The sequence below is a fragment of the Heterocephalus glaber genome, unplaced genomic scaffold (assembly GCF_053883595.1).
Source record: "Heterocephalus glaber isolate CG9 unplaced genomic scaffold, H.glaber_assembly_v1.0 deba00000122, whole genome shotgun sequence".
NCBI classification, from domain to species: Eukaryota; Metazoa; Chordata; class Mammalia; order Rodentia; family Bathyergidae; genus Heterocephalus; species Heterocephalus glaber.
Window position 1 is genome coordinate 5214368 of NW_028258138.1, and position 26139 is coordinate 5240506.

The following is a 26139-nucleotide window of genomic DNA, read 5'->3' on the forward strand; positions in this document are numbered from 1 at the left end:
GATGGTAAGATCAGTGAATTCTATGAGCATGAGCCTCACTTCTTTAGCCATTAAATGTGTTCCTTGGTCAGAGGTAGTGCTTTGTGAAATTCTGTGATAATGGATAAGACGTTCTGTAAGTTCATGGGTGGTAATTTTGGCAGAAGCATTACATGCAGGAAAGGGAAACCTGTACCCAGAATAAGTGTCTATGCCAGTAAGGACAAAGAGCTGTCCTTTCCATGATGGAATCAGTCCAACATAATCAACCTGCCAGCAGGGCACAGGCTGATCACCCTGGAAAATGTGTCATGTCAAGGACTGGGTGCTGGTTTCTGTGCTGGCACACTGGGGATTCAGCAGTGGCTGTAGCCAGATCAGTCTTGGTGAGTGGGAGTCCATGTTGCTGAGCTCATGCATAAGCTTCATGCCTAGCACCATGGCAACTCTGTTCATGAGCCCATTGGGCAGTGATGGGGTGGTTAAAGAAAGAGGTTAAGTGCTATCTACAGAACAGGTCATCCTAATCCACTTGATTGTTTCTGCTGAGGTCACTTTTTTGTAAGCATTTTGCTGGGATACAAATATCTTTAAATCCCTTGCCTATATGGAAAGGTCTATCCACATTTCTCTTCCCCAGATATCTGTCACCCATTTTCCAGTCATGTTCCTTCCAAGTTGCTGACCATCTGGCCAGACCGTTGGCTACAGCCCATGAATAAGTATACAGTCACACATCTGGCCATTTTATTTTCCAGCCACAATTTACTACCAGGTGCACTGCCCAAAGTTCTGCCCACTGTGAAAATTTCCTTTCACCACTGTCCCTCAGAGATGTCCTGGAAAGGGACTATAACGCTGTAGTCGTCCACTTGGGGGTGATGGCTGCATAATGTGTAGAACCATCTGTAAACCAGGCCCTAGCCTTCTCTTCCTCTGACAGCTGATCATGTGGTAGGCTGTAGATGCATGCTGGGAGACAGAAAGCCATATACCAGGATTAGGAACCATGGGCATCGGGGCAACTTCTTCATGTAACTTACTTGTACCCTCTGGACCTGCTCTGGCTCAATCATGTACAAACTGCTTCCATTTAATGATAGAGTTTTGCTGTGCACATCCAACTTTATGATGTGGTAAATCAGACAGTTCCTAGCCCATGATGGGCAGCTTCAGGTTGCGTAGTAACCTGGAGTCCTGTGGTCAACTGTTCAGTTTCCACTAAGAAGTAGGCCAGGACCTGTTTTTCAAAGGGAGAGTAGTTGTCTACAGATGACAGTAGAGCCTTGCTCCCAAAACCCTATAGGCCTCTGCTGTGATTGACCTATGGGGCCCTGCCAGAGATTCCAAACAGTGTCCCTACCTGCCACTGACTCGTCAAGTACCATTGGCTTTGCTGATCATATAGCCTCATTGGCAGAGCAGCCTGCACAGCAGCCTGGACCTGGTGCAGAGCTTTCTCTTGTTCTGGGCCCCACTCAAAACTAGCAGCTTTCTGAGTCACTCAGTAAATAGACCGATGCAAAATACCTAAGTGAGAATGTGTTGCCTTCAAAATTACAAATAGGCCTATTAGGCTTCGTGCCTCTTCTTTGATTATGGGGGGAGCCAGATGCAACAACTTAGACGGGATATCACTTTAGAAGGGATATCCCTGTCATGCCCTGTACCACTAGACTCCTAGAAATTTCAGAGGTAGCAGGATCTTGAATTTTAGTTGGAATTATTTTCCACCTTCTGGCTCACAAATGCTTTACTAACAAATCCAGAATGGTTGCTACCTCCAGCTCACTTGGTCCAATCGGCATGATATCAATATAATGGACCAGTGTGGTATTTTATAGAAGAGGAAGATGATCAGGATTGCTACAAACTTAAGTTGTGACAGGGCTGGACAGCGAATATAACCCTGAGGTAGGACAGTGAAGGTGTATTGTTGGCCTTGCCAGCAGAAAACAAATTGTTTCTGATGGGCTTTGTGGATAGGTATGGAGAAGAAAGCATTTGTCAGCTCAGTAGCTGCATTCCAAGTACGGTGATGCCTCGGTTAGTGAACTTAATTTGTTCCATGATTTTGGAAAAGATGGCCATGTTTGTATTTGTATAGGAAAGATGGCCATGGTCACCAGATGTAGTTTGCAAACAAAAAATTTTGCCAAATGCTTTTGTGAACCAAATTGTTTGCAAACAAAAGCGTTCATGAACCGAGGTACAACTGTACCAGGAGAGCAAGGAAACCACATCTGGTACAGTAGCTGCAATTGGAGTCACCCCTTGATTTGGTTCATGGTAATCTACCATCATTCTCCAAGACCCATCTGTCTTCTGCACAGGCCAAATGGGAGAAGTCAATGGAGATGTAGTGGGAACCACCACCCCTGCATCCTTCAGGTCCTCAGTATTGGCACTAATCTCTGCATATGATACTGTTTTTGGTTTACTATTTAACCAGGTAAGGCAACTCTAATGGTTTCTATTTGGCCTTTCCAACCATAATGGCTCTCACATGACAGGTCAAGGAACCAATGTGAGAATCTGCCAAGTACTAAGTATATTTATCCCAGTTAGGCATTTTAGAACAGGGGAAATGACCAGAGGATGGATTTGAGGACCTACAGTACTGGACCCACTGCGTTGGACCTTTGCTAAAATTCCATTGATCACCTGACCTCCATGTGCCCCTACTCTTACTGGAGGGCCGTAATGATGTTTTAGATCCCCTGGAATCAGTGTTAGCTCAGAACCAGTGTCCAGAAGTCTGAAATACCTGCTCATTTCCTTTACCCCAATGTACAGTTACCCTGGTAAAAGGCCGTAGGTCCCCTCGGGAAGGATGGGAGAAAGACTGACTGTAAAACTTCTGGTGGTGCACCAGGGACCTCAAGGGGACCCGGCCTTGCCTTCATTCAAGGAGTTCTGGATCTGTAAACTGGCTGAAATTTGGGGACTGATTGATGAGGAGCCGTGATTCCCTGTTACTATGATTTGAAGTAGGTTTGAAATAGGTTTCATTTGCCCTTAAAGTTTTTGATAATATTAAATCTAGTAAAAACTTAATAAGCTGCCTGTCTGTTTCACTTTTGGGAACACTGTGGCTAATCAGCTAACACCGTAGGTCTGTGCGTGTCCAACCATTCCAATGATTGCTCTGCTTCTGCTACCCAGTATGGTAAGTGCATGGACCTTATTATGTCTGCTGGTTATGTGCTGCCACTTGACCCCTACCGCTCTGAGGTCCAGTTAAACCCATTGCCCTTAAGTTTCCCAGTTGAGTAACCACAGTCCCCTCTGTAAGGTCTGGCACATAGAGAAGAGCAGTGACAGGGCATTTTAGGGATGCTGGTGCTCCCCTCATGAATCTCAAAGTGTTAGTGAAGGGTACATTTTTCTGATCATCCCAGTGTCAAAGATAAGGTTTAACATGACAAATCCACTCTAGAATTCCCATTTCCCTGAGCCTTTAAATCCCTTCATGAGGAGTAAACTAAGGAATATCAGGCATTTCTAACTCATTCACAGTGGGCCATCTTTTCATCCATGCCTCTGTCACCCAGCCAGACACAGCGAGCTATTAACACCTTTTTTGCTCCACAAGCTACAACATTAAATTCAGAATCTCTACTTAATGGGCCCATATTGACAAGCTCAGCCTGATCCAGGTGTATATTTTTGGCACCATTATCCCACATCCTTGAAGTCCATTCCCACACTGTTATCAGGCCTCTTCTTCTAAGAGTTAGAAAACCCAAGAAGTTCTCTGGAACAATAGTGGACCTCGTCATGAGTCACACTCTGTGCCTCACCTTTAGGAGCCTTCTGCGATTTGATTTGAGCCTAGTTATAGGCCTAGAGGCAGAAGTGAGGGTGGGTCCTGCGGAGTGTGACCATCATCATGCTTGGTCAGCCCAGGATTAGTCTCCGCAGGAAAGAGGAGAGAGCAGCTCCGCAGGGAGTGGGGATAGGAAAGCCTCACCACTGTGGAGAGGAAACTCTTCCTCTGGCAAATAAGGGAACCTTCCTTCTCTCTCCCTTTCTCACCATGTCCAGGCTTCAAGCCTGTTTATTAGTGCCACTCACATGCAGGGTGGGTCTCCTGGTCTTACACCAGTTGGCACAACAGTTGATGATCGCAGAGTCCTAGGCTTTCGCTTTAGGGTAATCTGAGTATAAGGATGTTTTTGTGGCACGTGGATGGAAGATCCATATCAGAAGAGAAAAAGAGCACTCCAGTAGTAAGACTGTGGGTGTCGAGCACAGGTGAGGGCAATACGTGTGCAGCTTCTTACCAGGGATTAGAAAAATTCTTGGGGTGCTCATAAAACAGACTCTGAGGAACAGTGAAGAGGTCTGAACATAAGGCACATCGGCTAGAGACGTGTTCAGATATTTAAGTAAATGGGCACCAAAAAATTCTTAGTTCAGTTCTGTTAAGCTCTATATTAAAAATCAAGAATTGTACTTCTCCATTTTACCAGATACAAATAAAAATAATTCTCTTCTTTTTAGGGTACACAGTATAAAGATTATGCCCAAACAGACAGAAATTTAGGTGAGTATATTAGTATGTTAATGTGGGTTTATCGACACATCCATAAGGGGAAGTCCATCCCTCTATTCAGATCAAATTGAAGAGTTATGCCTCTTAAAAATGTATGCTTGGGCTGAGGATTTAGGTCAGTGGTGCCACACCTGCCTCGCAAGCACAAGGTCCTGAGTTCGATCCCTGGTACCAAAAGGAAAAATAAAGGAGTTTTAGCCAACACTTAAATATTCTTAGTATTAACCAGTTAATATATCTCATCCATTCATTTCTTGCCTTTTCTTATCCCCTTTTACCATTTCTATGTTAATAGTGTTGATTCATTCAGTGGTAAGGCACAAAGACTAATTTTAAACTTTTTTTAAAATTTTAATTAAGAATTTGACATCTGCAACATATGGTGTAGTAAACCAGTTTCTGACCTGCACGATTACTGTGATGCCATTAAAATATATATCTTCTGGCCACTTCTTTTTAAACATCAGCACACTTCTGTAATATCACGATTGCATCCCTGTGTGGAGCCCAGGTATGTCATCCACATTGTTCTCTTGTATGAACAGCAGTAAGTGTTTCACATGGCACCAAGGAATGCCAAATACAGTGGGAGGGTGTGATAGTTTCCTTTCTCTGTCTTTGCTGAGACAAAATACCTGACACCCAAAGTTAAAAGGGAAGGGTTTTATTTGGCTCACAGTTCATAGAAGTTTCAGTCTATAATCAGCCTACTCCAAGGCAGGGATGCCAAAAAGGCATGGCAGAGTCCAGAGACAACATGGCACACACAAGGCAGCATAGGTAAGGAGAGATTTAACAGCATCTTTCAGCCCCTTTTATCTTATTCAGACTACCAGGATTAGGGTGGTGCCAAACTAATCATTCATGAGTAGTGGTTTAGTAACCACACACCCTTAACCCCAGCATCACACAGTCCAGATTCAGCTACCTCTGAAGAAGAAAGTCCCACCTCATCTGCGTGGGGGGACATCCAAACACAAACCATAGCAGAGGGTGATGCCTCACTCCTGCAGGTTGTTCAGTTTTATTTTTGTTTAATTGGGTAGAAAAAGTTAATGCTTGGGTTTTGAATATAAATGAACATTATAATGAATAAATTCTGAATAGTATTAAATCTTGGGTTCAGTGCTGAGTCAGGAGCTATCTGCCTTTGCAAATACCAGTGTTGTAGTACAGGAGAAAAAAAATGATAGCAATATTTGGTGTCTTTACTAAATAGCTAACTTACTGTAACCTAGAGTGAAGAAAAAAAGAACTTACTTTTTAAAGATAGTTTTAGTTGCTATATAACAGTTAAGCATAAAGTTCAATAAATTTGTGTATATTGAAGCTGATTTTTAAAAAATTTTCTTTAAGCAATTCTTGTGCTTCTGAGATAAGTTTGAGGAAATTACAGTGTCTTGAGTTGATGGAAGATATTGTGGATTTGGCAAAGAAAGTTTCGGTAAGTGGTAAAATACAGATCTCTCCTACCCACATATAAAAAAATGTATGGTGTCAGGCCTGTATTACCAGTTTGTAGCAGTTGACACATAATGGTCTTAGTTTTTGTAAAGCTGAGGTTATTCTGTTGTCTGTGAGTGTTCTCTATGAGGTCACCAGTAGATAGCTGATGTCATGGTTCTGATATAGCATAGCAGGGACCAGGACTGCTTCTTGTCATTAAAGGATAGAAATTGAATTTGTCACAAATGAAAGTGGGCCCTGGTTTATAGAACCTTTGTAAAAGGTTCTGAAAGTGATGGGCCGTTTGATAATTTTTCCTGTTTCAATTGGTTATGGAGCCAAGTATTGTTCTTGATACTATTCTGATTCACACTTAAGTCTTAGCAAGAGCATCCTGGTGTTTGTTTCCCGCTGTTAATCCTTTGCAATAACATAGCAAGCAGTGTACCTTTATAAAAAAGCCTTAGGCGTAATGAACTTTAAAAATCTACATATCTACAAGTCACACAAAATCATTTTATCACTAGAGTCTATGGAAGACTTTCTGAATTCTTGTTTTGGGGTTTGTACAGGTGAAATGAACATTGTTTATGGGAAGTATATTCCTGTGTACATACAGTCATGTAGTTATGCCTTGCTTAAAAATAAGGATACAGACTAAGGAATGCATCATTTTCTGTTTCATCATAGAATACTCAAACCTAGGTGGGGTGGGATAGGTCAGTCACTCGATTGGCTCTCTTGATGCAGGGGCACAGTAAACACAAGTTGTGCGACTGTAGAACATGCCATTTATTTTACAGTTTTTAAAAATAAGTACACTCTAAAATGGCAGTAAAACGTATAGTTCAGTAAATGCATACACCATTTTTTATGGTTACCAAGTATCATGAACTTTCTGTAATTGTACACACTCTACTTTTATGTGACCGGCAGGGCACTAAGCTTTATGTTAGCATCAACACAAACTCATGTGCAGTGCATTGCATTGTGCTCTGATGTCACCACAGCGTCAGGGTCCCACAGGAGGGACTTTTCAGCTTTGTTATGCCATCTTATAGGACTACTGTCCTATTTGTGGTTCCCTCTGACCAAAATGTCATTCTGCAAGGCATGAGCCTAAAATGAAGGATTTTTTTCATTAGACTATTCAAGAATAATTGGTGGAATAAGGAAAAGATGTGTTTTATTCTTTTTGTTTTTATTTTGCAGAATGATTCGTTCCTTATTGAAGGCTTATTGAAAATTGGTTATAAAATAGAAAATGTAAGTGTTAACTACTGGAAACCAGCACACTCACTGTAAATAAAAGCAGTCATCTCACTGGTCATTTTCTCATATATTGAGTCCTTAAATTCAGTGCTATATGTAGTATTTTGTAATACTGATTTTTGTATTTTACTTCAGTGATGTCATTTAGCAGTTTTGCCTCATTTTCATTTTTTTTCTCATATTTGTAGTGTCATTTTGAGCCTCTTTTACAAGTTAGTTCTTTTTTCCCTTTTAGACTATTTACCTGGCATATATTCCCCAGAATGAAATTGTCAGGTCCCTGATATGAATGTTTTTTGATATATAATTGCTAGATGATCTCCAGATTCGATAAACTGATTTTTAATGCTAATAATAATATAAGTGCCGGCTTGTTTCCCTTAAGCCTGATACCAATGATAAAAGCTCAACTGCTTAACCTCTACTTAAGACACTAGAAGAGTAATATTTCTGTGGACTCTTGGCCTTTCATGAGAATCATTGTACTGGTGTCCATTTACCCAGTCATACCCTTCTCTTGATGTTTATCTCAGTGATACTTGTTTGCCATGGGCCATGTAAAATATATAGTCCCTATGGGGAACCTTAATCTACACCTGAAAGCTTGGGGTAAGGTGGAAGCCCTGGTTTATATGAGATCTGAGAACCCTGATCCACCTGTTGTGGTCTCCTGCTACCTAGGGCACTTTGCTAAGTTGCAGACCTCAGCTTCAAAGTTTGTACTTATTACAGAAGCATCCTGAGCTCTCAGGATGCCCTGAGTTCACCCAGAAATGTAACATACCTGTGTCATATTTCTGTTAACTTGGGTGTTGCAGTCTAGCTATTCTCCATTGATGGTGTAATAATGAACATAATGGGGGTGTATAAGTTTTGTGTTCAGAATCTGAAAATACTGTGTAAGATAAATTGATAATACCACGTATAAATATAGAATTAATACCCAAATCCTATTCTTTATTCCTCTTTTTGAAACAGAAAATGTTGGCAATGGAAGAAGCTTTAAATTGGATAAAATACACAGGTGATGTAACAATTCTGCCTAAATTAGGATCAGTTGATACTAGTTGGCCTTTATTGAGAATTTTCTTTACTGAATGTAAGTATAAGTGCTTTAAATTGTTGACTGTTTTTAAAGATATTATTTGGGAAAATGGAATGTGTACTCAATGTGATTTCTGATTTATGTTAGGAATTTTAAAAAATTGGTTTTCTGTTATATTCCCTGAGTAAGAGTAACTTAATATAGTTGGTTAGTTTTATTCTCCAATTACTGACTTAGTGATTTTTTTGACATCGTACTTTAAAAAATCCTGCCTAATGGATATCATAAGTTACTATATATCATACTCTGATTGAGTCCACACCCAAGGTTCATGTATTCTTATTCAAAAGGAAAAATTACAGTAACTTAAGATTATGATTTTCATTTTCCAGATGAATCTGCTATTTTACATATAAAGAAACTGCTTTACATATTTCTTTTACTTTATTAAATGCTTTTTTCTTTAAATAACTTGAATGTCAGCAGTATTTTCATAGTACAGCTATGGAAATTTTGAAACAGGAAATACTTGGCTCGTTAGTAGGTAATGACCAGTTATTTGCCATCTCCACTGAGAAAAGGACAAATTTTGCTAATAACTTAATAATAGAGAGGAATTATGCTTGAATACAGACATCTTTCTGATAGGTTTATTAGAGATTGGGATGTATTCACTGATAGAAGTTTGCTTTATTGTTTCAGAGGCTTTTAAGTACACACTAGATTTTATTTTATTTTATTATTTTTAAAATAAATTTTATTTTATCCCATTCTCCCTCTCAAGTCTCCTCCCCTCCCTATGTACAAAAGCTTTGTTTCCATGTTTTCCATCTATTTTCAATTTTTTTTGTCCCTTCCTTCCTTTCTCCTTCCTCCCTTGTTTGAACCCCTTCCCATTTAAACACTTTCTTCCCATTTCCCAATATCAATTATACATTTCAGTCCTTATTTCCACTTTGTTTCTCACACCAGAGAAGCAATACAGTATTTAAACGTGTGTCCAATTTATTTCACTTGAGAGTATGATCTCAGTGTCCATCCATTTAGCCATAAATGTCTGAAGCTTATCTTTCTTTATGACAGAATAGTACTCCATTGTATAAAAACCATCTTCTTTATCCATTCATCAGTTGATGGGCATTTGGGCTGTTTCTAAGATTTAGCTATTACAAACTGTGCTGCCATAAACTGGGGTGTGCAGATATCACTGTGGTATGATGCTTTCAGTTCTTGCGAGAAGATACCAAGAAGAGGTATAGCTGGGACAAATGGAGTCTCTTGTTTTAGTTTTCTGAGAAATCTTCACACCAATTTCCACAGTGGTTGCACCAGTCTGCACTCCTACCAACAGTGGAGAAGGGTTCCTTTTTCCCCACAACCCCTCCAGCATTTGTTGTTGGTTGATTTCTTGATAGCAGCCATTCTTTCTGGAGTGAGATAGAATCTCAGTGTTGTTTTAATTTGCATCTCATGAATGACCATACACTAGATTTTATGGTGGAAGTAAAGAAGCAGTATCATTGGTAGTACCATGTGGGCTCATTTCTGATTCTCTTTCCTGTCCCCTCTTTATAATAGCCCTGCACAGTGGCTGTTACTATCTGTCATAGAAGTGAATGCACTTAAGACTTTGAGGGGTTAAGTGGTATTTCTGTCTTCTGGTATGTTGTAGAACCTAGATGACAAATCAGGACTCTGAAAACCCCAGGTTTTCCTCCTGTAGTCTTGCTCTTTCCCTTAGTGTTACTTTACTTGTTGACATTCCCAGATCCTTTTTTGAATTTTAAAATTTCAGCTATTCTTGTTGCCTTGGAAATTAATATGTTTGGCTAAAGGCTTAGCTATAATTTTATTGTAATAAAAATTTTAACTATTTTTAAAAATCCTTTTTATATAATAGCTTAAAATGCAAAAAATGAGGCCTAATTTTTGACACCAAGTTTGGGTACTTATTATAGTTTGTGAAATTTTTGTAAGAATATTATTTCAGGGCCGGGGATTTAGCTCAGTGGTTTCGCTGCCTGCTGCGCAAGCGCAAGGACCTGAGTTCAATCCCTGGTACAAAAAAAAAAAGAATATTATTTCAAATAACTTCTTATTATTACCACTCATTTATAAAGTGACACTGAATAAAGACATTTTAAATACTTAGTTATAAATAAATTTTAGAAAATAGATTTCTGCATACTTGGGAGGGTGAGGTAGGAGGATTGCCAGTTCACGGCCTGCCTGGGCTACGTAGCAAGTTCAAGACCGGCCTGGACTACAAAGCAAGATCCTCTCTCACTTAGCCCCAAAATCAAGGAAGGAAGAGAGGGAAGAGAAAGGGAGAGGAGGGATGGGGAGGGAAGGAAAAGAGAGGGAATGGAAAGGAAGAAAACAGAAAATAGTTCCCCAGGTTTTTGTGTTTTATATCTTTATCCAGTTTTGTGTCGATACATTGTAAGGACTCAATAGTGTTTGTAGCAGTGACTTGGGTAATTACGAGACCGATTTGGAATATGCTGTGACAGGCCATTTGTTGTAATTACACTACAGCTAGTGAATAATAAGTAAAGGGGATTTTAATTGCTAAAAATAAAAACAGATCACATTCACAGCAAACACATCTCTTCTGTACCATTTTACCATTTTCAAATATATTATTTAATATACAAAAATTAAAAGAAGCTTAGGCTATTTAAGTATAATAATGAAATTAAGGTTTTGGACTTAACTGCTTAATTTAAGAATTAGAATATCATTAATACTGTTTTTTATTTTTAACAAATATTGTCTCTCTCCTAAAAATAGACAAGTATCACATAACTAAAGTTGTAATGGAAAACTGCAATTTACTTGAAGAATTTAAAACTCAAAATTGTGCTCATTGTATACAGGTGAGGATATTTACGTATAAATATTTTTAGGGTTTGCTTGTTAGACCTTTTGGTGATCAGGACTATTACTAATCAGTTAATAATAAAATGGCTACCTGGCAGCATATAAGGAACTACTGTAAAACTGAATGACATGTTCTAGGGAAAATTTTGGTTAATTTTTATTTAAAAGTTTTTAAAAGAAGAAATAAGCAGAATTTTCTAATCTTAAAAGTTAATTGAAAATTGGCCAGGGATTTAGCTCAGTGGTTCCGCCGCCTGCCTCACAAGTGCAAGGACCCGAGTTCGATCCCCAGTACCAAAAAAAAAGTTAATTGAAAACTAAAATTCGACTTTTTTTCCAACCATAGGCTTTTGTTTTTTTGTTTGTTTTGTTTTGGTCCTGGGGATCGAACTCAGGACCTTGCGCTTGCGAGACAGGCGCCAGAACCACTGAGCTAAATCCCCAGCCCCATAGGCTTTTAATTAGGTGAGGAAATATGATTTACCTTAGTAACAGCTGAGATACAATTACATGCCATATAGTTCACTCAGAAATGATTATTTTAACTCAATTTTTAAAAAACGATTTAGGGAAACACTTAATATTCTGTGGAATTCTCTTACTAAAGCCATTGATACCAATCCATTTTCTTTTTCTTTTTTTTTTTTGGTACCGGGGATCGAACTCAGGTCCCAAAATTTTCTTTTAAATAATTAATCCATTTTTAAACAATTTGAGTGTTTGAAGTAAAAAGTTTTGAATATATCTGTAGCATCTTTCGTATATTTTCTTCTAAACCTGCCATGTCATTGGAGTTAACCTAATGAACATTGCCTGCTTGATACTAATTATATGTTTAACCGCTAAAGTTTATTGCATATCACATTTGCAATCTAAAGTTAAAATTCTATCTTGCAGCCAGGTGTGGTGGCTCATACCTATAATCCTAGTGCTCTAGGAGGCTGAGGCAAGGGTCACAAGTTCAGATCCAGTCTGGGTAGCTTAGACCCTGTCTCAGAAAAAAAGAGGGCTAGGGATATAGCTCAGTGGGAGGGCCTTGGGTTCAGTCCCTAGTGTGTGGGGGGGTCTGCTTTGTATCTCATTTTTAGGCTGCTATACCTTCTGTATAGACAAGGTATATATAAGAGTATGCCTGCCCAATACTGCACCCAAAGAAAACATTTTTTTAGTAATTATTTAGTTTATAATGTGCTGGTTTTGGTTACTTTTTAATGTTTCTTTATGGAAGTTAATATTGAGTCATCAGAGAAAAAAATGTGAAATACAGTGTTGCCCCTCAGTATCTGAGGGGAATTGGTTCCAGGACCCCCTCTGATAACATAATCTGCAAGAACCCCTGTCCCATATGAAAATTTACCGGGTAGGTGCTGAGAAACATGTGCACATGCTCTGTACCTTTGGTTCTCCTTAGACTGTATTGCTTAGCACAATAAAAATGCCGTGCAGGTAGCTGTGGTACCGTGTCCTTTAGGAAGTAGTGACAAGGGGAAAGGCCTGTGTGTTTAGAACAGACCCTTTTCCCCAAATAGTTTGATCTGTGCTTGGTTGAACCTGCAGATGTAAAGTCCATGGGTACAGAGGGCTGACTGTATAAACCGTGCTGCACTCTCATTTTCGACATAAATAATCCCCTAGGTCAGTGGTGGTGAACCTATGGCATGTATGTTACTTAATTTTCTTTTAAGACAAAAGATGCTAATGTATGAGTTCTTTTCTAAACCAAACCTCAGTATTCAGGTTTAATTGGCAGTGTTGACACTTTGCAATAAATAAGTGGCTTTTGGGTTGCGTTTGGTACTCCATCTCCAAAAGGTTCACCATCACTCTCCTAGGTTATTTCTGAAGTCAAGGATAGAAACCGAACCATTTTTCCTGGGTATTGGGTTCTTGATTGTTTTGGAACTGACTGATGGGCTCTTTCTCACCTTGGTTTCTCAGCAAGGAGAGCTCATGAAAATAAAAGGGAATGAAGAATTTTTCAATGAAAGATTTGATATAGCTATTATCTATTACACCAGAGCCATCGAATATAGGTAAGTGTAAGATAGAAAATGGGATCCTTTTAAGATGACAGACGATGTTGGTCAAGAAAAGTAAAAGTGGCCGGGGATTTAGCTCAGTGGTTCCACTGCCTGCCTTGGAAGCGCAAGGGCTTGAGTTCGATCCCCGGTACAAAAAAAATTAAAAGCAAGATGAGGAATTACAGTATCTTCTAGTTGGCTGTGCAGAACGGATTTTCTCATCTTTAGGCAGTGGTAGCATGGAGGTAGCCTGCTCCATTTCCTTTCAAGTCGTCCAGCACAGTCATCTATTCTGTCTTACTCTCATTTTGAAATCAGCTAATTCCTTCCAAAGTATCAGGAGGATTAGTTCTTAATACTTAAAATGCCACCCATTCAGGAGTGTTTGCTTTTTTGGAGGGAACTTTAAAAGGAAAGTAGTTGAAGTTAAAAGTCCATGTGCTCTCTCTCCCAGCTTACTCCTTAGCTGTTAGCATTCTGTGGCCGCCTGGTGTGCTCGCTCTGCCCCTGGTGATTCTCCTGGCAGGGCCACACAGTGGAGCAGCCTTTGGAGTGTGCTGTGCAGGCCCTGCTCCCTTTTCTTTTCTTTTTTTTTTTGGTACTGGGTATCGAACTTGGGTCCTTGCGCTTGGCAGCAAGTGGCAAAACCACTGAGCTAAATCCCCAGCCCTTGCTCCCTTTTCTACCTTTGCTCATCTCTACAGGGAATGAGGAAGCCGAGTTAGCATGCAGCACACAAGTGCTGCACCACTCTGCTGAGGAAGAGGTGGAGGAAAGAGAGTTAGTTTTGATCACACATAGTCAGACAAAGCTAAAAGGAACGAAATTTGAAATACAGCTGTTCACATTACTGCTAGACTTTGCAGGCTTTGAGTTCTTTGTCGAGGTGGCACGGTCCTGATTTACCTATGTGACCCTGTCCTCTGCAATTACAGCATGCTTTGCAATTGGCTAGTCTGTTAGTGTGTCTCCTTGGATCCTCACAGCAGCCCTGTGAGCTGGACAGAGCAATCATTATCTATCTTCATTTTGAATACAGGGTTGGTTTGGGTATGGTTACTGAGAAAGTTGAGGCATTGAGATATAGCCAGTTAAGACTAAATATCATATATATTCTTTCTGTTCTACTGAACAGATGGCAAATTTTAAAGTTTTTTCATGCTTTATGTTTTCAGTACTATTCTAGTTTCATATATAATGTGCTTTATAATGTGCTTTACTGACTAAACATTTCTTCTTTTTAAGACCTGACAACCACTTTCTTTATGGTAACCGAGCTCTTTGTTTTCTTCATACTGGACAGTTAAGGTAAGTTGGTTTAAGTACCCCAATCACTGAATTACTGTGCTAAATACCTATTTCGGGGAAACACTTCTGTTTTCAGGTATGTAAGAAAATCTTTGAATAGTTCTTTGGCAGAAATAAATGGTTCAAAGAGCTCTGTAGGCTATATATATGATAATTGTGACAGCAGCAGCTGATTGAGTGTAACCATATCTTACGTTATTTTTAATACTTCATGTATAGCTTTTTTTTTTTTGGTACCGGGGATCAAACTCGGGTCCTTGCACTCGTGAGGCAGGTGGTGAAACCACTGAGCTAAATCCCTGGCCTTGCTTCATGTATATCTCACAGAAACCTTAATAAGGTGATTGTGTTACTTTCCGTATTTTACCTGTGTACCAGTTCATACCATTAGTGAGTAGTGATGCCAAGATGTGAACATAGATATATTTTGATGATATCACTCTATGCTTATATCACTTACTGTCCATTCTTGTGCTCTGTTTATCTGTATAGTTGTGGAAGAACCATTTTGCTATATTTTCTCTATTTTCCTGGGTATGAAAAACTAAGTATGGCAGAGGGGGTGTAGTTCAGTAGAGCACTTTCCCAGTATGCACAAAGCCCTAAATTCAATCCTCACTACCTGGTACCCCACACTCATGCAAAAGTGAAGTGTAAATATCCTTCATAAGTGAAATGGTATTACTGTGAGTGTAGAATCATAATTAATTCATAGTTCCTTATGTTGAATTTCAACTGAATTCTTACTAGCTTAGAAAGATTAAGAAAGACTGTACCATGATTTTATTGCCTTTCAGTTTTAAAATTTTATGACACATTGTAAATGTTAATATTGCATAGTGAGACTATTATATTTAACTGTGTCCTGCCTTACTGTAGAAGAGTAGGGTGGAATCCAGAATACATCCACACAGTAAAAGAATATTCACAACACAGCCAACTACAAACCAAGTTAGACCCTGACATCCTCAGAACCAGGCTGCGTGGGCTTACGGTCCAGCATGGATATTAGGTACAATACATGTTTTCCTCTAACCTTCTGTTGCCCAAAATGAAAAGGAAAACTTGACAACTTCCTTAATTCTCATTGTTCACAAAGAAGCAGAACACCAGTTGTTTGGGTGAAAGTGTGTGTTAGGAAATAAATTTCTTATGTGGATTATTTATAATGTTAATTGAGTGATAGGGCAGAGAAAATTCCCAGAAAAATTCATTGGAAAATCTCTGAAAATGCAGTTTTTGGTATCACAAATAAGTTTTTTGTGAAATCACAAAAACAGAGTTCCTGTTATCAGTTGTTTTTCAGTAAAATCACTTATGTGGGAGGGTGGATGGGGGGAAGGTAGTATATTTCAAGTATGTAGCTTTAAAAAATAACATTTACTGTATTTTTAAATTATAAACAGCACACATTGTCATGGTAGAAAATTTGGAAAATACTAGAGTTTAAAAGAAGAAAATAAAAGTCACCAGTAATCCATCCACTTTGGAGAATCCCGCTGTATTAATGTTATGCAGCTTTTTGATGGCTCTGGCCATGGATAATCTGAGGCTGTGTGGACTAGAGGAGTGGAAGGCCTTGACACGGTCTTCCTCAGTACTGCTGTTCTCAGCTGATTCTGACAAGAAATAAGCAGTAGATGTCTTTAGATTACTGCCTCTGGCTAGGCCAAGAGTTGCCGGTAATCTGCTGCTGGGAGGTAAATCTGTGTTAAAACGAGATGAATAGGTTTGTAACCTTGCTGCCTCTTATGAGAATTGAGGCACCTATCTGAAAGCTTGCTGGCCAGAAGGTCATGCATTCTCCAGCTCTAAGAGCAGAAGCAAGCCAGGGTGATTCTGATCTTTCTTAAGTGCCGAATGCCAGACACCTGAGGAGGATCCTCCTGAAACCTTGTGGCAACAGGAGGATGGAAACAGAAAGACAGAAGCCAGGAAGTTTGGTGAGGTAAAGACAGAGTGGGATAAGTCCCCTGACCTGATAGTTGAGTCTGTGGTTGAACACCATCTGTTTTCACTAGAGGCCGGTCAGTAACATTGAGAGCCCTTTGTTCTTACTAGGCAAAGACCAATATGTATTGCATACCTGTTTAATACACAAAGCTGTGCCACACCAGTGTTGCTGGTGTTTCCTGCATTCTCACAGATTGTTTATACAATTTGCTAAGTAAGAAAGGGAATGTTGGACTGGGGATTTAGCTCAGTGGTTCCGCTGCCTGCCTCGCAAGTGCAAGGACCTGAGTTCAATCCCTGGTACTAAAAAAAAATGAAAGAAAAAGAAAAGAAAAGGGAATGTTTTCAAAATCCTGAAAATATAGCATATATGTTATAGTATATATGACTCCTAATCAAGTGTAGATGATATGACTTAGGAACATTCATCAGTAATTGAGTTGTGCCACCAATACAAGAGAACTCATGCCCTGAGGAGAGCTTCTAGCTGAGTTTTGAGATTGAGAAGTTTCAAAGCTTTCGCATCTGAGGGCTCCTGGGTCTGCCATGGAATCTGGCTGACAGCTGGGGTAAAGTATACACTCTCCCCCAGTTTGGGCAGGAATGCACTCCTCAGTCGTTCATCAAGGCCAGGCTTCCTGTGTGCTATTGTAAAAGCAAGGATTGAGCTGCAAGAGACCAGAAGTGAGATATTTTAAATTAATACTGAAAAAAATAGAGGATTAAAGTCATGAATGCTAAAACTTCTGACATAATCCCTAAAATTGTTAGAAAATATAAGTTAAAACACTAAACAGCATTCAGTTTTTAAAAATAGCTTGGCAAGATTATTCTCCAAAATGATAAAAATGTACTGTGTCTTACAACATGGCTGGTCCTGTTCTGATATGTCACACATATTTGCTCTTACAATCGTGGAAGGTAGGTGCTGCTGCCTCTTTACAGGTGAGAAAACTGAGGTTGAGGGAGGCAAAGTGTCCAAAGACGCAAGGTGGATGACACGGAGCCAGAACTTGAGCCCAGACAGCCTGGATACAGAGTCTCTATGTTAACCACTGTGAAGGTGATGATCGGATAAAAGGAGAATGTAAAAGTTGAAAATCTTAAAATAAATGATCCATATATAGTCCGTAAGCATTTATGAGGACATGATTATCCTCACATGGCATGCAGATTAAAAACTACAAGTTTCTCTTTCGTATCCATCAGATTGGCAAAAACTTAAAAACCTCATAATACCTACCAAGTGTTTGAGAGGATGTGGAACAAAGGAATCTTTCATACTCGGCTGGAGAAAATATAAGTTGGCACAGTCTCTTTGGAGAGCAGTCTGACAAGGTGAAGATGTGCATACTCTGCAGCCCACGTCTAGGGCCATTCCTTCCAAGCTCTCCAGTGTGCACCCAAGAAGACGTGGACAAGCCCTCCTTCCTGTAGCATTGTTTGTAAGAGTAAAGAAGTGGGAACCACCTAACTGTCCATCAGTAGGGGATGGATAAATAAATTATGGTTGTGTTCGTATACTGGAATTCAAAATGAAAATGACAATGAATGCAATGCTGACTGAAAAAGCAAGTTGCAGAATAACTGTATATGGTAGTGCCGTTTATATAATGTTTAAAAACATGCAATACAATGTGCATATCCATTATTAATACTGACTGTGTAAAATGTTTCTAAAATTCATGAGCATGTTTAACACCAGGGAAGTGGCTGTATCTGGGAAGAGGAGGTAGAAGCCTTCTGATACGTGAGGGGTGATACACAAATGGATGTCAACTCCAACAAACTTCTGGGCAAAGAGCTGAAGTAAATATGGCAAAATGTTAGCTTCATGCTACATGGTTGGTACACGGTACATGGGTGTTCATTTTATTAATGTTCTTCTCTGTTCCGTTGTGTGCACTTGAAATATTTGATACAAAGTGTAATCAAAAATCATAAGAAGGGGGAACCCCAAATCACTAATTGGTCCCTAAACATCAGGGTTTTCAGGTAGGTACAAAATTGACCTTGAAAGAGGGCTGGGATGTAGCCCTATGGTAGAGAGCCTGCCTAGTATGTACAAGACCCTCATTTCAGTCTCCAGCACCACAATAATAAGTAAATAAAAATATTTTTTAAATGACTTTGAAAGAAAAACATTAAAAGTATCTTTAGGCCATTGCCAGAGAGGAGAAAGCCCGAGGAGAAGTGTGAGTTGGGAAGCAAACCTTTCATTTCGAAATGGTCAAGGTGGCTGTGGTGGTGACTTTAATTCTAAAGCAGTTGCCCAGTTTATAAAACAGTGACCGCCTTTGCGTGGGTATGGTCAGCCCAAGAGTCAGTTAAAGCCCCTCTGGGTCTGTGGATGCTGTGCTTGGGAAGCAGAGTGGGATGGTGGGTACACTGCTGCTTCCCTCAGGCTCTCGGGCCACAGCGTCTCCCCTCAGAGTATGGAATGTCTGCATGAATACCAGGACAGCCGGCTTGGGTGGTATTTCCCTTTATTCTGGCCTTCTAGAAGTACGCTTTTCAAACATAATTTGATAGCCCCCGGGACATTATCCAGGGTAGTAGTTGTAACTGAAGTAACCAGTTTTCAGAGGAGACCCTTGGAGAAGGAACTGGACATCTCTACAGCTGAGGTGATGAGAAGCCGCTGTGCAGATGTAGGCTCCGCCCACTTAGTGTGTGGTTCATGCTTGTGGGACTCACATGTGGAAGATTCAAATTCCGGGTGTGAAATGAACAGCCTAAGGGGAAAAGGAATTGGAGAAAGGAAACACTTAGCCTTGAATGTTTTTAAATTTACTTTGGAAAGTCATGGGATTTTCTTTTTTTTAAGTTGATATTTACTTGACCTTTTGATATTTTATTTATTCATCATATGATATTCCCTCCCATCCAGTCCCAACTGTGATTAAGAGCAGACAGATAGACTGTAAATGACTCCACTGGGTTGCTTTCCAAATTTCTCTGAGACCAGAGGTGTAAAGGGACTTTGCCATGTTTTTGTGAGAATTTCAGAAATCACTTTTTGTATGAGTATGTTGGTTTGGTGAATTATTTCTCACTCTGCACTCTTATTTCCATGGTCTACATTTAGAAGCTACAAATTTTGCTTTTGAAGAAAAGATTTTCAGTCTTCTTTGGGGTGCACCCCCTTTATAAAAAGCAGAAAAAATGCATATATTAAAAAACTGAGTAGATAAAGTTACACTGTAGACTGCTCCCCAGCTCAAAACTATTTCCTAATGCCTGGCTTCAGACCTTTGTGAATTTCCACGGTGTCTTGTGCCTGTAAAAACACTCATTATGTTAACCCAAACAAAATTGCCATCTTTGTAAGTCAGAATGTAGGCAGTTTCATTTGGTTCAATGTAATGTACATGTTTTCTAGAAACATAGGTGGGACCATTCTACACATGCTATTGTACATCATGGTGTTTTATATTGCAGTCTTGGAGCTTGTGTATTCATATGTAGAGATCTGTCTCACTGGGTTTATTTTATTTTATTTTTTCGGTACCAGAGATCAAACTCAGGACCTTGCACTTGCGAGGCAGATGCAGTGCCACCGAGCTAAATCCCTGGCCCTGCCTTGCTCTTTTTCATGGATACGCAGTACATATTTTACTGAATCCCATCAGTTTGTATCAGTTCATAGTTTGCATATTCAGAGTCCACCAAAAAAAATGTATACATGCTTTAGGAAAAGAAAAACTTGCATAAATGTTTTAATACTAAATGTATTGAGAGATCATAAGTTACCTCTTTGGCCTCTGCAATTACAGGGGTGCTCACAGTGGTGGCCGTTCGCTCCCAGATGTTCACTAGCACGGAGAGCTGCTGCTCGGGTGACCTTGGTTGTTGAGATTGTTGCGCGTGCATTTTCAATTTCTTCTCCAAGGGCTGGCAGTGCAGTGGGTTTTCTGTGGTATGCGACATCCTCTAGGGTCCCCCATACGAGGGTGACACCATCTGCTGAAAAAACACGGTACTATTTTTCTTTTCCTGGACTGTGTATACATTTTTTGGCCTACTCTGTATACATAGTTTGTGTTAGTATAGATTATATACAAGTAGAGGTTTATTTATTAGGGTATAGATTATTTTCTGTTTTTAAAAGTTAGAGCTCTATAAGATAAACCTTTTATGTTCTATATTTAGGCACAAGTATATCTGTAGGATAAATTCCTAATAAAATTCTTTTTCTTAGTTGGATGGAAGAGCATATAAAAATTTAAGTCCAGACACTAATGTTTTATTTAAAATGTATATGCTACCGGGGATTTAGCTCAGTTGTTCCAGCACCTGCCTCACAAGCACAAGGCCCTGAGTTCAAGCCCTGGTACCAAACAAAAAAAAATGTATATGCTTATTCAATTGATGGTTATTAATCGCTGTATTTTTCACAGTGACCTGAATCCTGCTTTTTTGGTTTAGTAGTAAGTTTAAGAAACTGGGAAGTATTTTTTGTTGTTGTTGATCTGGTCAGACCCTAAAAGTAATGATTTATAACGGGAAAAAAAGAACCCTCTAATGGCTTTCAAAATTCTTAGAATTTGCATGTTGTGGGTTGAGAGCATCAATAAATAGCATCTCCTTCCCTGTCTGAGGCCAGGATCATTTCAGAATGGAGGCAGAAGGCAGGCTGCTGGAGATCACCTGTATAGGCATCACAACCAGATGCCTCGCAACCAGATGGCGAAGTGGCTCCTTACTGATGCACCCAGTCACAGAAGGAAGGGCCTATGAACTTTAAGCCTAGGGCGGCTAGGGCCTGTGAACTTTAAGCCTAGAGGAAAAGGGATCTGGTGTTCCTAGTGTCTGACATCTCAGAGTGAGCAAAATGACAGGCTGAGCCATCTCTGTCTGGTGCCCTTCCGGCATCATTAGATAAGTAATTGTTCTCTTTGGAAAAGTTAATAATGGGAGAGATCAGTGTGCTCAGGAGTAATTACCAAACTACATGGAAACTAGAAGAGGAGATAGTGCTCTTCCCCAGCATGGTTAGGCAAGATGACAGGGCAGGCCTGCGTATAAGATGGGGAGAGGCCAGGTCTACCAGGCACATTTAACTGCAGCCCAAAGGTCACTTAGCTTCTTAAAAAACAATATAAAGGAAGTTTTGATATTTACATGCATGAACTATATGTTTTATGTGTGGCCCAAGACAATTCCTCTTTACTCATTATGACCTAGGCAAACCAAAAGGCTAATCACAACCTACATAGGTTACATTAATATATGTGCTGCCGAAGCGAGCACATACGTAGGTTACATTAAGGACATTGGCCTTTAAGAGCAGTTGAGAAGACAGCAAAGGATTTTAAGCTGAGGGAAGATAGCATGACCAGTGCTTCAGAAAAGGTCATTCTGTTTGTGATGAGAATGGAGTTGAGGTTGTAAGAGTCTAGGCCAGAGAGGATGTTGGCTTGAAGCAGGCTGATGGCAATGACGATCGAAATATGGAAGATCCAAGATATTTTAGAGGTAAAGTTGCCAGACACTGCCTCTGTTTTGCTCTTGGAATGTAAGAAAGAAGGCAGTGACTAGAACTGCTTGGAGTTTCCTGGTTTAAGCAGCTTCATGGATTCTGGGCCTGTGAATCCATGTCACTGACACTGGATCACTGGAAGGAGACTAAATTTGTAGGAGATAGAACTTGACTTCTCTGTTGTTCATACTGAAGTGCCTGTGAAGCATCTGCCTTGGGGTATCATGTGGTAAGCCAGGAGTTACATGGGCCTGGAACTCCCAAGGGTAGATGTGTCTCAGATAGTCGGCCTACATAATTTGCAGTTGGAGATGTGACTAAGATTGCTCAAGGAAGTAGGTCCCAACCTGGACTGCATACTGGAGTCGCTTGAGTGGGGAAGAAAGACCACCCAAGGAGACTGTGGTCGGGCATGGGCTTTTAGTGGCCCCTCTGGTAATATTTACATGCATGCAAGAGTGAGACACGCCAGACTAGAGAGAGCATGAGCTGAGATAGAAGAGGAGCTAGGATCGAGAGTTGAGGGACAATAATAGTTAATGGCAGCCAGAGAAAGCCAGCCTGCCCAGGAGACCATTGAGAGGTGGCCAGAGAGGGAAGCAACAGTCAATATGGTGGCATGAGTGAGAAGCCGGTTATGATGGGTTTGGGTTTAGCTGCATGGATGTTGGTCAGTAGCCAGGGAGAGCTGTCAGAGTCTGGGAACAGAAGGCAGTTGGAGTGAGTTCACAAGTGTGAGACATCTAACAGGCAACTGCAACAGGTGCTCAGGAGGGACAGTGTGGAGCCCGAGGTGTGCCTTGGGTTAGGATATTTTTGGCTTTAGGTAGCAAACTGACTCCGCTGGTTTAAATGGTGGTGAAAACTTAACTCCATTCAAGAGTTCTAGAAGGTGGTGGCTCTAGGTGGCCCATCATTGTCATGAGAGACCTAAGTTTCTCCAGCCAGAGTGTGACTTGGTCAGCAAGGTGCCCCTCAGGCTGGCCACTGTAGTTCAGTCATGAGACCAGATATTATAGCTTTTTCTTGAAACCTTTAAAAAGGATCTTAAAACACATACAGAAAAGTGAGGGGAACACAGTGTATGGTTGGATTTTCAGAAATCAGACAGCTGAGCCCAGTACTCACATCCTACCCCCAGGGCCCGAGCAGTGCCCTTTGTTCCTCCTTCCAGTCACCACCTGTTTCCTCCCCAGGACAGCTGCTGTCCCCTGGGACAGTCTTGCCTGTTTTTGTACAGTATAAATGATATCATATGCTATGTGTGCTTCTGCGTTTGGCTCTTAGCATTATTCTTTTTTGTTGTTGTTGTTTTGTTTTTGTTTTTTTGGTTTTTTTGTTTTGTGGTACCAGGGATCGAACTCAGGACCTTGTGCTTGCGAGGCAGGTGCAAGAACCACTGAGATAAATCCCTGGCCCTCTTAGCATTATTCTTGAGATCCATATTGTTGCCTATAGTTACAGTGTTCATCGTTGCATGAATGCACCACACTTTATCCATCTTCTTTTTGGTGGGCATTTTAGTAGTGTCTAGGATTTTGTATCCATTTCTGTTGAGTATAATCAAGGAGTGGAGTTGTTGGGACAGGGTATGCTGATTATGTTCAGCATTAGTGCGTGGTTTTCCCGTGTGGTTGTGTCCTTTTATGATCTTACTAGCAGCATACAAGCTTCAGTTTTATGTCATCAGTACTTGCTACTTTGCATCTTTCATTTCAGACGTCCTGGTGGGTGTGTAGTGGTCTAGCACTGTGATTTAAAATTGCATTTCTATAATTTGATTAAAGACATTTAAGTTGAATTTTTTCATATTCTTACTATTTGAATATTCTCTTGTGATGTGCCTGTTGGCCTTTTACTTTTTTTCCTCTCCCAAGTTGAATGTCTTATTTGTCTGTAGGAGCTTTTTTGTTTGGTTTGAATTCTTTTTTTTTTTTTTTTTTTTTTTTTGGTACCGGGGATTGAAATTGGGACCTTGCACTTGCGTGGCAGGTGCCAGAACCACTGAGCTAAATCCCCAGCGCTGCTTTGAATTCTAGATGTGAGTCAGTGGTCAGACGTGTATGCACATACCTCACACTCAGTGGCTTGCCTCTTCGTTCTTGTTTTCTTTTCTCCAAAAAATTGCTCATTTCTTTTTTTTTTTTGGTACCGGGGATGGAACTCGCGTCCTTCCGCTTGCGAGGCAGGCAGTGGAACCATTGAGCTAAATCCTCGGCCCCCTGCTCATTTCAATATGATACTGTATTACTAATTTTTTCCTTCATGGCAAGCACTTTTTGTATTCTGTTCTTCACTTGATCTTAGCCAAAAGGCAGAGAAGCGATTTTTTTGTATTCTGTTCTTAACCCTTGCTTACTCTAAGGCCACCAAAATTTCCTGTATTTCTTCTAAAAGATTGACTATTTAACTTTGATCTGCAGGCCTTCTGGAGTTCGTTTTGTATTTAGTGTGAGGTAGGGTTCAAGATGTCTAGGAATATTCATGTGACCTAGCACCATTTATTAAGAGAGTATATTTTTTTCATTTCTCTACCCTTTTCCATTGGTCAAGTTGTCTGTGTAGCCTCTTAGTAGGAACTGCTGTCTGGTAGTATTAAGTTACCTAATTTTGTTCTTCCTTGTAATCTCTTTTTGAGAGTGATGAATTTATGTTTGTGTGGCTATGATGTGAAGAACTAGTGAATTTAAACTAGGAAGGTAGGGAAGATAAATAAAGTCAGGGAGTGAAGAAGGAATAGCCGAATGAGTAAGGCGGAATAAGCAAAGTAGCAGGGAAGAGTTGAATGCCCGAATTAGAGATTTAAGAGCTGAGCAGGCTGGAGAGGTGTGAGGTTCTGCCGGGTGCCAGTAGGTGGCTGAGTCAGGGCATAGGAGGAGGTCGTTGATGAGAAGGAAGCCAGGACTAAGCGACTGAGGCGTGGATGTGTTAAACTTGACAGTTTATAAAACGTATTTTCTAACTGCCTGACTTAGTATCTATTTCAAGACAACTAGAACAGAATCCCCGGTACTCATCTTACAAGTGTCAAAGAAGTTACTGACTTCCTGAGGGCCCCAAAAGAATTGGTGATGGAGTTGGAGTTGTCCCAGTGTCCGTGCTTTGTTCAGTGCAGCTTAGCAGATGCGTCAGAAATGCAGGTGTTTCCGGAGATCAGCAGTCACATTAAAAGGCAAAAGTAGTGCAGAAAAACAGAAGGACTAAGTTATGCCCAGATAAGATGTCGATAAGATACATGTGGGAAATACCTCGGAAATACTGAAACTCCTTATTCCTGGGTAGTTGTGATTATGACTCAGGGTTGCTTTTTCCCTTTCGTTTTTCTGTATTTCCCATTTCCTATAATAGACATACATTATAATAGATATATCCCTGTAATAGACATATATTTCCTATAATAGAAGCACAATTAAAGTACTTTTTGACTAGATTATATACATGGAAAATTCAGAACATGCAAATAGATATACAATACACAGTACTTTTACAATGAATAAAAATGTTTAATTATTTTACTTCTTGATTTTCTTTTTAGAAATGCACTTGGTGATGGAAAGAGAGCCACTATTCTGAAGTGCTCCTGGCCAAAGGTAGGTTTCTTCTGTGTAGTATTTTACATCGAGCAAGTTAACACCACACAAATTTGTGAAAATCAGTTTACAGGATGTGCATTTGTATATTAAAATCCTGGATGAAATTGTGCAGAGCTTAAGAATTGGAAGGGGAAATCTTTGAGGTCCACTATTAGTACAAGGCTCAGCCACAGCCGGGAGTAGGGTACAGGAGCTGCAAGCCCCTGTATGCAAAGAGCCTGTGGGAAGGCTCTCGAGGCTGCAGAGTCCCTTAGCAGCTGAGAGGTAGCATCTGCACAGTGTGTTGAGTGGTCCTAAATGGGAGAAATGAATTTGAAATCTTAGAGGGAACTGCAGAGCATCTGTATAACCTTGAGGTAGGAAAGAATTTTGTTTTTTTGCTGGTGATTGAATGTAGGGCCTCTTGCCTGCAAGCTTGAGCTCTACCACTGGGTTATACCCCCAGCCCCAAGGTTTTTTACATGAGGCTCAATACACAAATCTGCAGTGGGAAAAAAACCCAAAAACCTACCTCGATTTAATTGATCAAACTGAAAACTTCCGTATGTCAGAAGACATGAATGAAACAGGCGGCTAGGGGAGAGCATTTATCACAGATG

At 40.2% G+C, this 26139-nt stretch overlaps 1 protein-coding gene across 15 annotated transcripts in view; it reads left to right on the top strand.

The window, feature by feature from the left end:
• Positions 1 to 26139, top strand: part of Ttc3 (tetratricopeptide repeat domain 3) — a 119827-nt gene that overhangs the window by 13175 nt on the left and 80513 nt on the right. For 6 of the 15 annotated variants that reach the window (XM_087212150.1, XM_021256270.2, XM_021256273.2 and 3 more), the window contains exon 2: positions 25483 to 25537. Coding sequence is in view for 7 of the 15 variants with exons in the window: in XM_087212139.1 (XP_087068265.1) it covers positions 3119 to 3148; positions 4486 to 4528; positions 4898 to 5048; positions 5894 to 5981; positions 7196 to 7249; positions 8234 to 8354; positions 11094 to 11179; positions 13122 to 13216; positions 14450 to 14512; positions 25483 to 25537 (786 nt within the window). In the remaining 8 variants the exon portion in view is untranslated. Of the gene's footprint in view, positions 1 to 3082; positions 3149 to 4485; positions 4529 to 4897; positions 5049 to 5893; positions 5982 to 7195; positions 7250 to 8233; positions 8355 to 11093; positions 11180 to 13121; positions 13217 to 14449; positions 14513 to 17648; positions 17804 to 25482; positions 25538 to 26139 lie in introns of those variants that run through there. The other 9 variants (XM_013071325.3, XM_087212113.1, XM_021256264.2 and 6 more) reach the window with 5 other exon arrangements.